Source organism: Oreochromis aureus, linkage group 6 (genome assembly GCF_013358895.1).
Source record: "Oreochromis aureus strain Israel breed Guangdong linkage group 6, ZZ_aureus, whole genome shotgun sequence".
NCBI lineage: Eukaryota > Metazoa > Chordata > Actinopteri > Cichliformes > Cichlidae > Oreochromis > Oreochromis aureus.
Window position 1 is genome coordinate 6,763,556 of NC_052947.1, and position 17,505 is coordinate 6,781,060.

Here is a 17,505-nt window from a genome sequence, read left to right on the forward strand (position 1 = left end):
TGGTGCCTGTCGCTCGGTCAGGCCTCTTCCGAGCAAAGGGGCCCTCGGGCCTCCGGCCTCGGGCCTGCAACTCGGTTCACTCTGGCACAGCTGGCTGCCGGCAGAGCCGGGCGGGCACGCCGGTGCAGCCCCTCTGGCTTCTGCTCCGTGGCTACTGGGTGACCCCCTCGTCTGGGGATCTCCTCAGCCCTTCCCAGGAAGGTGGCACGGATGCCCCTCCGGTGGTACTCCTTGGGCTCTCGCACTCTGGGGCCTCTGGATGTCTGGAGCCTGGATCTCCTCCATGCCTGCTTCATGCCCTGGGGGACGGGGCTATGGGCCTCCACACCCTCTAGCAGACCGTTACATGGGGAAACCTTTTGTATACAAGCTGTTGATCCACACAGGTGTACACACGGGTGTTCACTGTTCGTAGACAAACTACACCTTTCTTAGCTGCTACTTCAAAGCACATTGTGCGCTGTCTGTCCTGCGTGCTGCACAACAACATTCAATATTTAGTATTTACTGCTGTTCACACTCAGCTAGATTAATGTGATGGTGTTGTGTTTAGTATGTTGCTTTGTTTTTTTTTGTTTTTTTGCTTGTCTTCTCCTTTTTCTCTCAACAGGTGATCCAGGAGATTTTTTTTTTTCTTTCTCTTTGTCTTTGTAAGTGCCCTTTCTCACTGTCCCTTTTCCCTTCTGTTTTTCTTTTCCTTCCTCTCTTTCTTTCTCCCTTTCCTATCCCCCAGTCATGTCTGTCCCATCTGTAACAACTGAAAATAAAATAAATAAAAATAACAAAGTTTGATCAAATGGACCAATACGGCAATGCCATGATGATCCATTTGGCAAAATAAATCCATTTGGTATCCTTGTTGGTCTTCAGACAACAATTCTGACGGCTTAAGAACCAAATGGGACAGACAAAAAAAAAAAAAGAAAAAAAAAGAAAAGAAAAATCAGTCTTGAGATATTTCTTGGCCCAGTCTTGACGTTTCAGCTTGTGTGTCTTGTTCAGTGGTGGTCGTCTTTCAGCCTTTCTTACCTTGGCCATGTCTCTGAGTATTGCACACCTTGTGCTTTTGGGCACTCCAGTGATGTTGCAGCTCTGAAATATGGCCAAACTGGTGGCAAGTGGCATCTTGGCAGCTGCACGCTTGACTTTTCTCAGTTCATGGGCAGTTATTTTGCGCCTTGGTTTTTTCACACGCTTCTTGCGACCCTGTTGACTATTTTGAATGAAACGCTTGATTGTTCGATGATCACGCTTCAGAAGCTTTGCAATTTTAAGACTGCTGCATCCCTCTGCAAGATATCTCACTATTTTTGACTTTTCTGAGCCTGTCAAGTCCTTCTTTTGACCCATTTTGCCAAAGGAAAGGAAGTTGCCTAATAATTATGCACACCTGATATAGGGTGTTGATGTCATTAGACCACACCCCTTCTGATTACAGAGATGCACATCACCTAATATGCTTAATTGGTAGTAGGCTTTCGAGCCTATACAGCTTGGAGTAAGACAACATGCATGAAGAGGATGATGTGGACAAAATACTCATTTGCCTAATAATTCTGCACTCCCTGTAGGTCAGTAATGCTATGATTTCAACTTTATCTTAGCTGCCATTCAAATGTAACTTAGAAATGTTGATATTTGTAACCGAGGACAAGGGATGAGTAAACAGGGCAAAGAAATAAATTGATAATTTATTTATTACATTAATTAGACATACAAATTCCCAGTTATTTCCAGACAGGACTTACAACACATCCTGCTGATATCCCAGCTGCACATGAGACTTACCACACAAATGGTGCGAAAAATAACACAACACTGCAAACCGTTACACCCCTTTTAGCGACACTGCAATCGATTTACCTGTGGCACGCACCGCAAACAATTCGGGTCTCAGCACAGCTGGAAAGCAGCACTATGCATGACCTGTAATCTGGGATATAAGGGGAAGTGGCACAAACAAATAAACAAACAAAAAAGGAGGTTAGTCCGCCCTTACACAACTCACTCCCAATCAATAACCGTCTTTACAGCTGGACGGACTAACCAAAACAAAATTCCAAATCAATCAAAAGGACGAAAAAAGGACAGCAGAGACAGCACAGCTGAAAAACACAAACAACATTATCGATTACAATATTACCCAATAAAATATCAATTTTATGAAACCATTCAAAATCACAAAGCTAAAACAAACACTCAATATACCAACAATATTGATCAGTTGCCCTGCGCGCAGTCGATCTAGGGCTTGATCAATTCTTCTATTAAAACTCATGGTCACACTAAAAAAGTCCAACAGAACACATTAAAAATGGGCACCTACCCACAGTGCCTGAGTCGATTCACTCCTTCATTGGAGATGGCTTGGTACGACCTGAGGCACTCAACAAGAAGGCTATTCAGATTATTAATATGGCGACGTACAGAGAGCAGAGTGCCACAGGCATGGCAGTGGCAATTAGAGGCAGAGCTGATGGTGCAGAATTGTGTTGTTTTTTTTTTCAAAAGTCATATCACCAGACACGGGCACGTACCTGTAGTGTGACAGAAACAGTGTTGGCGCTGCAAACATGTCAGTGCCATTTTGCCATTTTGTTTGACAAATGATCCAAACAAAACGGCAAAAGTCTCTTACCGACAGTATACCCACTAGCACCCAAGTGAATTAATCGCCTCTGTTTTTTTCCACAGAAGAGCGCTGACTTTCCCAAATTTCCCACGTGTGGGACTTAACCCACACGTGGGAAATTTGGGAAAGTTTGAAAACAGTAAAAGTTAAGAAAAACACATTAGAATAGGAATAAGTAAAATATAACAACATACTTTACAACAATACTACACTCAAAAAAATGAAACCTTGACTTTAATTAAAATTATTTTGTCAACAGGTTCCAACAGTAACTGATATCTGTGAATTAAATCTAAGAAGCAGTTGAGCAGTAAGACAAAGTTGTTTCACTGTTGGATTACAAACAACCAAAGATAACTTTCAGGATTAGTCAAAGATCACTGGATAAGATGGATGGATACAATCAATTTAATCATTTGATGTTTTTTTAATTTCTTGGTTTCTCTTTAAATATGTTTCATATACAATACTTATCATATTTCCTACTTGTACTTTATTCACATGATTTAATCTGTCTGTAATATAACAACTGACGATCAAAGATGATCATTTGTTAAGTGGCACTGTGAAGTAAACTCACACACTGGGTTAGAGCAGTGACCCTCGTAAGCACAGGAGTAGCTGTCGGGACCATCAGCATATTTTGTGTATAAGGAAGAAGATTCTCCAAGAATTTCCTCTTCATTCTTATACCAGACAAAGAATGAATGACCAGAAGGAAAACAGCTGCTCTGACAGATCAGCTGTGGGCCAGTGGAGGACCAAACCACCTGTACCTGTACATCTGGATCTGCAAAGAAAAATGACAGAATTTACCTGACTTAGATCAACCCTTAACAGGTTGCTTTTCAGGATGCAGTAAAATATTGCTCTGTATAAGTCATTACAAGCAGAGTTGGGTGTAATGTGTTCCAAAGTAACACTTTACTGTAATCACATTACATTACACATTACACTTCCCATTCTCTCCAACTGTGCACCACTGAAACATCAGAAATTACAGTCAAGATTAGCAAGATTTTAAACGTCAGAATTGTATTTTGTTTTCATCTGAAGACAATGAAAACAACACACTCATTTTCACTCCCCACACGAGAGCATCAGCACCACAAAATGAGTTACTTGAAAAAGGCAACGCGCTTTCCAAAATGAGAGACTGGGCAGCCCCAGTGTCGCGCAAAATTACAATCGGCACACGATCCTCCTCATTTCCAGTCAGTGAGGCGAACCCTTGTGAAATGAAAGGTCGGTAACTGCTGTCAAGACTGTCATTTCCTGGTTCATCACTGACGGGATTAGGAGTAGAAATCGACCGAACAAAACCAACACTTTTTGGCTTTTTCAATGTGTGAGTTTGCTCTTTGCGACAAAGCGACGGACAATTGGCAATGAGATGGCCAGTATCATGGCAATAAAAGCATTCTCGGACAGTCATGGGAACCTGATCAGAACGCGTTAGACGCTTAGGAGAAACCCTCAAACTCCTCGCGGGTTTAGACAACAGAGCACATTCACGTCGCACAGCTGAAAACGTAGCGCGATGGGTCAACACAAACTCATCTGCGAGAACAGCAGCTTTAGACAATGAATCCACCTTTTGCTCATTGAGATACACAAGAACATTTTCTGGAAGACATGTTTTGAATTCTTCCAAAAGAACCAATTCTCTTAGCTGAGCAAAGTCCTTCACTTTACTTGCAGCTAACCAGTTATCAAACAAGAGAGTCTTCTGCCTGGCAAACTCCACATATGTTTGGTGGGCAGATTTTCAGTGTTAATAGATCATACCTGTTATTAATCTCTGTCTCTCTTCCACACCATGTCTTTATCCTATTTTCCTTCTCTCACCCCAACCGGTCCCAGCAGATGGCCCCGCCCCCTGAGCCTGGTTCTGCCGGAGGTTTCTTCCTGTTAAAAGGGAGTTTTTCCTCCCCACTGTCGCCAAAGTGCTTGCTCATAGGGGGTCATATGATCGTTGGGTTTTTCTCTGTATCTATTATTGTACAATCTACTGTACAATATAAAGCGCCTTGAGGCAACTGTTGTTGTGATCTGGCACTATATAAATAAAATTGAATTGAATTGAATTGAAAATTAATCTCCTCTGCAGCAGTGACAGACTCTGCTCACCTCTAAAAGTACCCACAACTGCACCAAAGAATAAAACTGTGAAAAGTGGATTATTAACATTAGGGAAGTTGTCCGATCGATTTCCTTAGCCTCACAGAAAGGTGGTTACACCAGGATGATTATGTTAGTTTAAATGAATCAACACCCCAACAGCAATCACACCAGCTTATTAATCAACCAAGTCCCAGACAGAGTTTTCATTCATTTGAAAGCCTGATGCTTAGCCTTCTCCACCCCAGCTGGAAAACTCAGAAAGCTGTTTTATTTGTTATCATCTATCATCCATCTGTGCCTTACACAGAGTTTCCATTGGTGGAGGGACTCGACCAAATTGGAGCAGGGCCAAGCGGTGGGTTTGGTGAGTCACCACCAGTTGCCACAGACGCCTCCCCAGTAGGTTAGGGTGCGGTCCACGAGGGCTGTGGGGTCAATGGCCGTTGGACCAGCCAATGAGAGTCACGGCACATAAATGTGTTGGAGCTGCAAGCTGTCGTCCTGCCATGGTCACAGCAGCCTACATGAAGAGGCGGGGGGCCTAGGCTCTCCCCTCCTCTCCAGGATGGCTACTAGGCTGTGGCAGTGGGATCACCCCCTGTTCCACTCACTGAGAGCAGTTCATGTGCCAGGGCCATTGAATATGGCATTGAGTTCTGGAAAAACAGAGACACAAAAAAGAAAACTGACGATGATAAGCTCTGGACTCATGTTTTAAAATCAGTTTTGCTGAGTAGAGCAGGTCCACAGTTTGATCAAATTAATGTTTGATTTAATTTAATGTTATTGCATTTATAACTGTTGAATGATTGTGGCTGGGTCCTTAGTTAAAGTGTATGCTCTAGAACATAAAGGATCATTTCCCAAGCAGTAAAATCAGCTTTAAAATGATCCAACAACAAAAACTGCTCCATTCAGAAAAGAGCTGCTGTTAAAAAAAAGTGCTTCTGCTGGTGTTCTTGTGATCAGTAAGCTAACTAATGAAGCTCTGCAATGTGAAAGTGTTATTCACAAGCACACAAAAGGTGCTCTCTAAAACCTTAAACACCAAACAGTGTGAACTTTCCATTTAAATGAAGAAAGAAGAACCGTTTTTAAGGATGACTGGGACATAAAGTTTAACAGGACAGCATATTCAGGACTTATTTTTCACTGATTAATGAAAGAGACAACTTTCTTCTGGCAGTTCAGGAATTAACTGCAAGAAGATTACACTGACCTTTTCTTTGGTAAGATACAAACCAGTGATTCTTGAGATAAGGGACAAAACATGTCCAGCAGATAAAACCCAATTTTGTGGTTAAAAATATGCATACAAGTGTTAACCCAACTGCCTAAAAGACAAACCAAGGCAATGTTTATACAACAAAAGTATGATTTTGCATTTTTTATAAATATATATTTACTTTAAATGGTACAATACATTACCAGTACCTTAAAAATCCATTGTCCAGAAGCAGATGTGATAATATTAAAATACAGAAAAAAAATTAAAAGTAATGTAAAATTAAACATCATGGCTCTCGTCACTAAGTATTTAAGTCAATACCTTATATAATATCAAAATATGATATTGAAAATTTATTTTTACATATTTTTTAAGTGATTAATATCGTGTCCAGAGTTTTTGTCAACACCATCAGATTTTTTTTAAAAGTACAAAAAAATCAGGAATTATTGTGGGTAGCTTACACTCTGAGGACCCCTTTACCACTTCCTGTTTGATACACATGCCATGAGGTCACTGCTGTGATATTTTTTTTGTTTTTATTTCATTTATTGCATACCTTTCTGATAAAACTCTGTGTCACAACCATAGTGCGTCAACACCAAAGTCGATGTAATCCAAGATTTCTTTATTTATTTTTTTGTAAAAAGAGCTTCATTTAGGTTCCTGTGTATTTACTTCCTGTGTATTTTACTGATATTTCTGCTTCACAGATGTGTCAAATATTATCAAATTTGCCTTATCTTGAATCTCATTGTTTATGTATACATTATTAATCCTGTAGGAAAATGCTTAGTCCTCTGCATTTAACCCATTCACTCAGTGATGCAGTGGGCAGCTACCAATCCAGGATAGCCGCTGTTCGTTGGATTTGAATGCCCAACCTTCCGATCATGTGGCATCTACTGAGCTAGCTGTGCCCTGAGAGCTGTTCTTTAAGTGATGATGTATGAATCCTGCTTCCGGGCCTAAACTACTCTGTGTTTATTAAGCCTGTTGTGCTGTTAAAATGTTTTAATGCTTTTTATCTTGTTCTATTACATCTGAACAAGCCCCTAAAACAGTCAGTGATCACTGTCAGCCTAACCATCGGGAACCCTCACGTTAACTTTTATCAAGTGGAAAAAAGTTAGCCTTCATCCTCCAGCTTCACTGTGTTTATATTATGCTAACATAGCTGTGTCGCTAGCGATCATGTAGCACATCACTATATACCAGCTAGCCCAACTTTAGTAACCCTACAGAAGTCACTGCTGTTTAGTTTTCTGTCTTCATTTATGTTGGAAGTGATAGCAGAGCTGGTATATCATGTTTAGGTGGAATCAAGCAATCTAACTTATAACTAATTAAATTTCATATATTCTGTTTTCATGGATGCCTGGATGTTACACCTGGTAGAGCAGCCACACAGATCATTTTGTTAAAGATGAAAGAATTTAGACAGTTTGTAACTCTCAGTGATGCTGCAGAGTTCCTTTGACTTTGGGATCTGCAGCAGAGTTTGGACCTGGAAACGGCTAATGACATCAGACTTAAAGACCGGATAGCATCTCTATTGCTTAATGCATAATTGTGTTGTGAATATTCATCCTTAATCTGTAAAAAAGCATCAGGTTCAGAAAAATTATAGTAATTACAAAATGGTACATTTCAGGCTAGAATAGCAAAGGGGAACCTGTCAGTAGAGGAACGAAAGAGAAGGAACAGGGAGGATCAAAAAAGGAGAAAAAAATTAACAGCCAGCCTGAGTTGAAGAAAGAGTTCCTCATAAAGGAAAGGGAAAGATGGAGAAATAGAGTGAAAGAGGGAAAAATAAAGAACATCAGTGATCTGAAAGGAAGAGAAAAAAGGCAGAAGAGAAGGTTTTGGGAACAAGCACAGAGAGACAAAAGGAGAGAAAGTACAGCAGGGTCTAAACACACAACCACAGAGTACTTTAGGAATCAAGGAGTAGTAGGCAGCTACTTGCTGGTGAACTATTAAGATGTAGAACTTGACATGTGCAAAAACAGAATTGTTATGATGTGTCTTGTGATATTACAAAGGTTGTTAAGGTTTAATGGTCATTTTGAAAGAAACAATATCTTGTTTTCTACTAGTGTGTCACCACCATCAGCACCTTGTCAACTCCATAATATGGAGTTTTTGTTTATTTTTCTCTTTTGGAGAACCATATATTTTCCTCCCTCATGATCTTCCAATAAAAATACATAATTTTCTCAATAAATGTGTAATTTGCATGCTGCTTAATATGATTGTTTCTTATACAGATTAAATACAAGCTTCTGAAAATATGTATGACTGTAACCTTAATAATAAAAAGCCAAAACAATCTTACTTTTAAATGTGGTAAAATTACTCTGAAAACATATGTGCATAAACAATAGAATAGAGAAGCTGCTAATAGTCAAAATAGCTGAAACAACTTAATTTAAAATATATATTTTTGCATTTCTTTGTGTCTGACGGTGTTGACAAAAACCTTGCACTTCTCCAGCAAAAACATAAATTATTAAAAAATGTTACACCTGGGAGATTGTACCAAAACATGGTGAGACAGCCAAAACTTTGTGTAACAATTATATGTAAATATGTTTTTGAAAAATCAAAAAATATATTTTAGAAAATTAAACCTGTTTTGTCCCTAATCTCAGGAATCACTGACACAACATTCTTCTTCTGTTTAAATAAATGTGTAATCCTGATTAATGGTGAGTTTTTATATGTTTATTGATCCATCTCTTCCTTTTCATGTTCTGTTCTTCCTCAGAGTGTAAAGGAGAAGACAAAGTGATCCAGGAACAAGGAGATGTCATTGCTACTGAAGGAGACACAGTTACACTTGAATGTAGATATGAAACATCTGATACATATCCGTATTTGTTTTGGTACAAACAAGAAATATATTACTTCCCAAAGTATGTTTTACAACGTGATAAAGGATCAGAGAATAACGCTCTAGAGTTCCCAAAAGAGAGATTTGATGCTGAGTTTAACGACAAAGCAGTTCCTCTGAAGATCCAGAAGCTTCAGCTGTCTGACTCTGCTGTGTACTACTGTGCTGTGAGGCCCACAGTGACAGGAAACACCAAAACTCTGTACAAAATAGTGATGTGTCGGTCGCGAACGAAACGGCTCTTAGAGCCGCATCTTTGAAGTGAACGACGCGAGCCGGCTCTTTTTTTTTTTTTCTTTCTCTCACCCTCTCTCTCTCACTTTTTTCCCGCTTCACTCCGCACGTGAGCCTTTTGCTTTGCGCTGGGAAGAGGGGGGAGGGGCGGTAGTTACACTCGCAGTAGCACAGGAACAGAGCAGGAGGGAGAGACAAAGAAAGAGAGCCAGGGACAAGAACGTCACATTAGAAAGGTATACTAATCATCCACAACTATTTTCAGTTGCGGATGATAAAGGATTCAGAAAATTTATTCATGCAGGCCCATATGACAGAGAATGTGCATCTTCTTTTTGTTTTCATAATTTATATTTAATTGTGTTGTGGTTTGCAGTGTTTTGTGTTGTTTCCTTTTAATTTGTTTAAAAGGAAAAAACTGAAAATTTAAAAAGTTAAAAGTTGAAATGTAAATAGTTGGTTTTTGTATTATATGATTTATTTATTACATTTTATGTGGAGTGAATAAATAAAAGTATATTTACGGTGGCCCCTAGAGACACAACAGAAGTGCTCCAGGATGCTTGGCGCAGTGTTGAGTTTTTGTTACCTAGTGGCTACACAAGCCAGGAAGTACCAACGACCGTATTTGGTGTGTGGTAGTATTTTTTTTAATTATTTTTTAATTATTTGAATATATATGAGTGCTTGTGTATAACTACACAAACAATACACATATGTTTTCAATTGTGTAATTTAAGTGATCTAGGTAGCTCTGTTTAGGAAGGTTAGTTAACGCTAGAAATGTGTTTTGGAGTTTGTATGTGTTTTGTCTCTAGGGGCCAGTGTATATATTTATATATAAACATATATAAATAAAACCACAGTTTTTTTTTAACATTCATTCCTTTTGTGCATAATTTTACATTGTTGTTAATAATAAATTAATTAAAGCAACAAAACAACCTGAAGCGCCGGTTGGGAGCCGAAAGAGCCGGTTCTCTAAAAAGAGCCAGAAATCCCATCACTAGTACAAAAACCTTTGGAGCAAAGACAACAGAATACTCCACAACATCCACTAGAGGGAGCCACACACTGTTAAACTGTGAAAGTCCACCTGTAGGTCTGAATTCTCTGTTATGATGATTAAACAAAGTCTTATCTATAACTAGTTATGCTACATTTTATTACTGTGTTGTTGTTTGATTTTTTCTGTGTTTCTCGCATTATGCATAATATGAAGACTTGTTTTGTGAAAGTTTTATATTATAGATATTATTTTGCTGTTTTTCTGGACCCTCTGAAAAACACTTTTACACTACAAGGATGTAGAAGCATCTCATGTAGTTTTTGTGTTTTCTGGGACTGTACTGATGTGTCTTACATAATTAAACAAAGCTGTAGTCATTAGAGCCCTGCACTACTTTGTGTTATCCAGATAACTTCAGGGTTGCCCTGGGTTTCTGTGCTACGAAGGTGGTTCACTTCTCACCAGGACAAATCACCAAAGAAACTTATGCTGTGAACCTAACCTGCCTCACAAAAGGTTCAGTTCCACATTAGAGATCAACCAGTATGACATCACCACCCACCAACCAATCAATTCTCCAGGAAACAGGTCATCATTCCTGGAAGATCCTTTGGACCTCCATGCAACAATAGGAACGTCTAAAGTTTTTGGGGGGGGGGTTAAATATTGAGTAATGTCCTTCAGTTTCTCTGGTGAGCATCAGTAAGAAGTAATAAACAATCTAGATTTTTATTTACTGGTCCACCCCAAGGACCGGGTCCCCCAGAAACAAACTTACAATCAATGAGTTACTTTATTGGCATTAATGTCTGATGCTAAAACAGGAAACCGGCTCTGTACTTGCTGCCTACATATCAAATTTGTAGTAAAGTTTTATTCTATTTTTATATTTAATCTTTACTCTGAAACTGCAGCTGGTCTGCATGTGAGAGAATAAAAGCTCAGGGGCTGGTTATGTTCTGAGTTCTGAGCTTTTCCACTGATTCTTTTATTTAAAGCATCAAATAGAGTCTCTGCTGGGGGAATATGTTCTATGAGTGCAAGCTGTAAGTGACAACATCTTGTTATACTTCAGTCTAATCTGCTGTTGCTGAGTCTGTTTCACTCTCCTGGAAACACACATGAAGATCACCTGTTCTATCGATCTCATTAATTTCACTTTGATTTGAGATAAACTGAAGAGATTTCCAGACTTCTCTGTCAGTCAGCTTTAATCTTTAAATGGATCCAGTTTAAAGTTCCACAGCTGTAATGTGCAGCTGTGACCTTAGAAACAAACAGAGCAGTGAGAGCGCACTCACAGATGAAATTATTAACTAGAATTCAAATGTTTACTGTGTGTTAAATCAGCAGATTCACTGAAACATTTCCTGCAGGATTCATTTCTTGTCTTTTTAACATCAGTCTTGCAGTTGCTGGTATAGTTTTATGTTCTTTATAGATGTTTAATCACCATTCAATAACATCTCTGGATTAGGTGACACTCATAGGGATGATTTTCAATGTAAGAGTCATGTGATCCATGAACCACCCCTTTCAGATTGGTCAGATGCTGCCATCATCATGCAGGGTAAACCCTGCTTTAACTTCATGAGTTTGTAACAAGCTTCATGTGATGATTTATCCTGATCACCAGTGTTAAAGTAAGATAATGGAAAGATGTCCTGGGTGTGCTGAATGAGGTTTGGAGTACAGCGCCCTCTTCAGCTCACTTTGCATTGATGAGCATGAGCAGAGGGAGACCTTGGGGCTGAAGCTTTCTGCTGATTGCTGTTTTTTTGTTGCAGTTTTTCTTGGTTTTATGCAGTTTGTGTGTTTGTTGATAATGTTTTCATGCACTGACGTGTGTTATTAGCTGTGCAGTGACTGAATAAAGCAGAACTAACAGCCACAGAAGTGTATCTGATTTCTTTGTGTGCTTCATCAGTTTCTCTCATCCTTAGTGTGCCGCAGCTATTTTTGGTCACTAGTTAGGAGCATCAAAGGTTTTTTCCACATATAAGTTTTTAAGCACATTTAGTAAAAGCCCGCTGCTGATTGGACACATCAGACTAGGATGTAAGAATTCAGGGATTGTGTGAGGAAGCTTTATCATTTGCTTTCCTTTATAGTTCATGCTGTAGGCTAACTAAGGTGCTATTTTTAAAGGCTTTGATTTCATGCAGTTCTCAAAATTGTGGGGAGAAATATTTTTAAACACATCTGCATTTATAGACAATGACCTGAAGATGGAAATGTGGTCTTAAAAATTAGAAATTACAGTTTGTCACTTTTGCTTTTAAGAGACACCAGGCAGCAGACAAAATCTGCTCAGGAAGTTAATCCCACATAAGAAATGCCAAAACATGTGCATTACTGAGAGTCATCCAGTATTATTATCAGAGCTGAGAACTTTAACCTGCAGCTCAAACAGGTTTCATTCAGAGTGTGTGTGCAGGATGCAGTCGCAGCTTTTTGTTCTGCAGGTTCCTCCTTCAGTCTGACCTTCTGGATGATGATAATGATGATGACTGCAGCATCAGTGTCATTTCTAAAGCCTCATCAGCCTGAATGGAAACAGCAAGAAGAGGAGCTACACAAGTGAATATGAAAGGCTTCATTTAGGAGCGGTAGAGCTGCTGTGTTCTCTCTATTGTTCATTCAGTCCAAGAGAAAATCATGTTCCTGCTTTTCATTTGGATGATGATAGTCTCCTTTCAGACTGGTGAGTCATCAAAAGATGGAGTGAGATGTAAAAGGAGATGACAGACATGAAAATATTTGGATGTTGTTTGAATTGATTCACTTTTTATGAACTAAACTTCACTAAAGTTTAAAGATACAGAAACATCATGGTGAAATATGTCCTCTGAGGATTTACTGACACCAACTAAAGATGTAGTGACACCGTGACTCTCTCCTGCAACTATTCAGGCTCTGAAACTTACTTCTTCTGGTACAAACAGAAAGCTAATTCACATCCAGAGCTTCTCATCACCTACTATTCAGAGAAAACAGAAAGGATGAAGTTTATACATGACAATCAAAAAAAGGAGTTTCATCTGGAGATCTCCTCTGCTGCAGTGACAGACTCTGCTGTGTACCAATGTGCTCTGCAGCCCACAGTGAAAGGAAACACCAAAACTCTGTACGAAAACCTTTGGAGCAAAGACAACAGAATATTCCACAACATCCACTAGAGGGAGCCACACACTGTTAAACCTCTGATTCTTGTGTCATTGGACCGACGACAAGGACAACAGAGCTGCCGTGGAAGCACAAAACTATTTGATTGGTTGAGCCATTAAGATGGCCCTGCCCACTGAAGTTGAGCTGATCCAATGACATTATTTGTTGATCATTGTGCTGCAGTGGAAGAACATTGCTCATGTGCTGTCTGTCTGGCTTTAATAACTCCAAAGACATGTTGCTGCACCTCTTTTTGCTTCTATCTCACATTATAGGTGAGTTTAAGAACAGGGATTAAAGTTAGTTGAAAACTGCTGCATTAAGCAGATATACAGACTGCATTTCACTACTTTTCATCTTTCTTTTTCCAGGACTAACAGCTGGAGACTCAATCACTCCTGAACAAGCTGAAGTCACTGAAACACAAGGACGATCTGTCACACTCACATGTAACAATCAGACAAATTATACACATCCAGAGCTTCACTGGTACAGACATCATTCTGACCTTCAGGCTCCTCAGTTTATACTCTGGAAAGGAGCAAGATCACGGAGTGGTGTTCAGTATATTCCTGATGATCGATATGACTCAGAAGCATCTTCTACATCAACTAATCTGACCATAACAGCCCTAACCCTGACAGACACAGCTCTCTACTACTGTGCTCTACAAACACAGTGATACAAAGTGTAGAAGAGGCTGTACAAAAACCTGAACACAGATATCTGACTACTCTTCAAAGAAGGAAGTGGTATTCAAAGCACAGCTTCATATCAGATGGATTCTGCTAACTCCTGTTTTATCAGAGTCACTGTGGTTACAGCTGCTAATGAAACACTGTGGGAGGACTCACATGAGCAGCAAATCCACATCAACCACAAACCAACTGTAGGAACGTTCAAACGCAAAGAAACAATAATGAAATAACTACAAACAGTGAAAACTGTTCATGTGAAATATGTATAGTCAGGACTATATTTTATAACTTTCTTATTCAGTGTTTAAAAATCAGAAACAAAATAAAATAACCCAGTTTCACACGTAACAAACTCACAACATTTTTGATAAATTATAATCTAAAGCTGCTTCATTCCTGCATGACCTACTTTGACATTCTCACAGTTTTTTCTATCATGGTTTAAACGTCTGCTTTAAACTTTCCTGACATTTGACATGAATCATCTGAGTCTGTTTGATTTTTCAGTGATGTCATGTGTACAGTTTCTCACCCGTGTGTTTGGTCTGATTGGATTTTTACTGCAGTGTCGTTGTTCACTCACTCACTCCCCAACTGATGTTTCATAAATAATTAGAAATAATAATAATGATGAAATAATTAGCAAAGAAATCAAGTAAGTAAAACATGATAAGAGTGAAAATGAAAACCTGATTAAAATTCAAGAAATGTAAAAATGTGACTATGGTGGTTTGGGTTCTTTCTTCATCTTTTTTGAGTTTTTCCATCTTAAAATGCTTAGTAGAGTCTTGTGATTTATTTAGTTAATGCTATATACTGTTCCCATTCTTTCCCCTCCATTAGTCTCAGTGTTCATCTTTTATTTGTTCTCGTTCCGCTGTTTTCCCTTTTTTGGCAGCTTTTGTTTTTTTTTCTGTCTTGTGTTTGTTTATTTTTTAATACCTGACTTACTCTTTGCATTTTTTGGCTTTGTAATTGTCCTGATAAATCCGGATTAAATACTTGTTGAAGTCCTGTCCCCACCATGTTGCATTTGTGTCCATAAGATATCGCCACATAGCTAATTATGACACACAGTACATGCCAGAAGTCCTCAAAGTGTTTGATAATAACTGAATGTAAAGTGTTGTTACGGTGAGACAAACTCTTAGAACAGCAGCTGATTCTGTGTCAGACAGATGTGTCGTAAAGAATTATTTCATGAAGTGTGAGAGATTTCCTGTATCTGTGCTTGTGTCAGTGGAGCTGACGCAGCCTGTTAGACAAGGAGCTCTTACTGTAAGAGGCTCATAGATAACAGCTTGTTCAGTGACCTTCTCTCCACCACAACTTCCAATATATCCAGTTTGCATTCAGCCTTCCTCATCGCTTTATTCAGTTTGTTGGTGTCACCAGGAATGTGGCTTACGGGAATACAGCTGATGACCTGAGTGGATTTTTATGTGCTGACGAGTCAGTAAAACATTTTCCGCTGGTGTTACAATGGTACAATTTTTCCCTTGTATACATTCTGCTGTCTTCACAGAAGAGGTGATCATTGTTACCTGTGTGGATTCTGGGCTGTGTATTTATATTCAGGACTTATTCTTTCAGATTTATTCCCAAATATCCTGTGTCAGAAAAACATCGACTCCCTATCTACATTTTCACACTGAATATGTAGGAGGGGAGGGTGATGCCTTCTTTTTGGCTTGGACACGTACAGCTCTACATTTTGAGTTGATCCTGAGTCTAATATTCACTTCCTTTCTGATCTTGACTTTCAGCTACAGCAGAGTTTTAACTGTGTTTCTATTGAAATTTTTTGTCTTACAGACTTTCCTTTGGGATTAATAAAGTATTCTGATTCTGATTCAAAGTGTTGAACACTACAAGCCACATTCGCCCTTCACACACTGATGATGTGTTTAAGGATCACGGACTGTAGACTTCCTGCTGTAAGATCTCCAAGGAAAGCAGAGCAGCACAAAGATGTGCAGAGTGTAAAGCTGTCAGCAGGGGGAATAACACAGGGCTGTGAATGAGTCCTACCACTGTGATCAGGCTCCTCCTTCTAATCCACCAACTTAGTGTTGATGAAGACTAAACAGAGATCACAGCTTCTTTATACTTGCTGTAGCTCACTGTTACTCTACACTGCAGATATGACACCTCTGTTCATCTGAGTGCTGCTGGCTGCTATGTGCTTTGGTATGAACACAACTCTGTTTCTTTGATATCAATCCAACATTGACATGATTTTTTAACAGCACACTGATACTGTTTGCATTCTGTAAAACACCAACAGAGTACAAAAAGACAACCTGAAATGAAATAAAATCCAAAAGAAATTAATTGCATTGATTAAGCAGGTCTTCTCGGTGTGTTCTGTTCTGTGATGTAGTAGCTGCAATGACAGCAGTGCAAAAGAGATATAAGAGAAGAAACCATATGTTTTCTGCATAACTAAATAACAAACGCACGTTCTGGTTTGCACTTCATTCAGTTAGGAAACTGTTTAACAACTTCTACATAGAAAATGTATTCCTCAGTAGTGTTGGCCAAGTTACTTTGAAAAAGTAATTAGCTATAGTTACGTTTTCAAAAAACTATACTATTGTAACTTAGTTACAATATTATAAAAGTAACTAAATACGAGGAAAAGTAACTATTGTGTTACTTTAGGAAAAAAAGTTTAACCCTCTGAGGTCCAGGGTTGATTTGACCTCTACATGTCTACTTGCCTTGTTTGGTATCATTCTTTTCAGCACAACCTCACATCTGAATTTACAGTTATGTTTTCATTAGTACAATTGATTAAAAACAACAACAACAACAACATGAAATCAGATATATTTTTTACTGTAACAACAACAAACATGTTTCACAAATCATTTTCATAACATGAAATGCAAATAGAAATTGTAAATTTAATAAACCTATGCACAAGTTTTGCAAATAAAAAAGTTACATGCAACTATTTACCTAAAAATGCAGGAAAGACTAAACTATTTACAGAACACTCCGATTCTGCATCAAATAAGATGCCACACAAATTATTTGTGCTAGGGCTGCACGATTTTGCATAAAATGAAAATCACGATTTTTTTGCTTAGAATTGAGATCACGATTCTCTCACGATTTTCTTTTCCAGTATAAATATTTATTGCACTTATTAACTGCACATCAACTTCGTAACAGTTGAGACTTGTTAGCAGAGGTATGAAAATGTGCAGGAAAATCTGACATGTATGGCCAACTTCACCGACGATACATGGGAGGAATAAACACACATCAGCCTTCGGCCATTTTGATGAACGCATACGCCCCCTAGAGCGCGGCAACTTTATTCACAGCCACACCAATGTAAAGCACACATCAAACATAAATGAACCATTTGACTGTCTCCATAATTGAGAGCATTTTCTCTTCTTATGTCAACAAGACTGAACATAAAAACAATAAATGTCTCACATTTTGTCGTTGCCGCAAAATGTTGTACTGCTTGTAATTCCGTTTCCACCGTTGCTCGACACT

At 38.8% G+C, this 17,505-nt stretch overlaps 1 protein-coding gene across 6 annotated transcripts in view; it reads right to left on the reverse strand.

Moving 5' to 3' along the window:
• LOC116315588 (zinc finger protein 665-like) overlaps window positions 1-17,505 on the reverse strand; it is a 57,178-nt gene that overhangs the window by 17,976 nt on the left and 21,697 nt on the right. For 3 of the 6 annotated variants that reach the window (XR_005613518.1, XR_005613517.1, XM_039614047.1), the window contains exon 3: window positions 3,213-3,422. Coding sequence is in view for 3 of the 6 variants with exons in the window: in XM_039614047.1 (XP_039469981.1) it covers window positions 3,213-3,422 (210 nt within the window). In the remaining 3 variants the exon portion in view is untranslated. Of the gene's footprint in view, window positions 1-1,498; window positions 3,423-17,505 lie in introns of those variants that run through there. The other 3 variants (XR_005613516.1, XM_039614046.1, XM_031733926.2) reach the window with 3 other exon arrangements.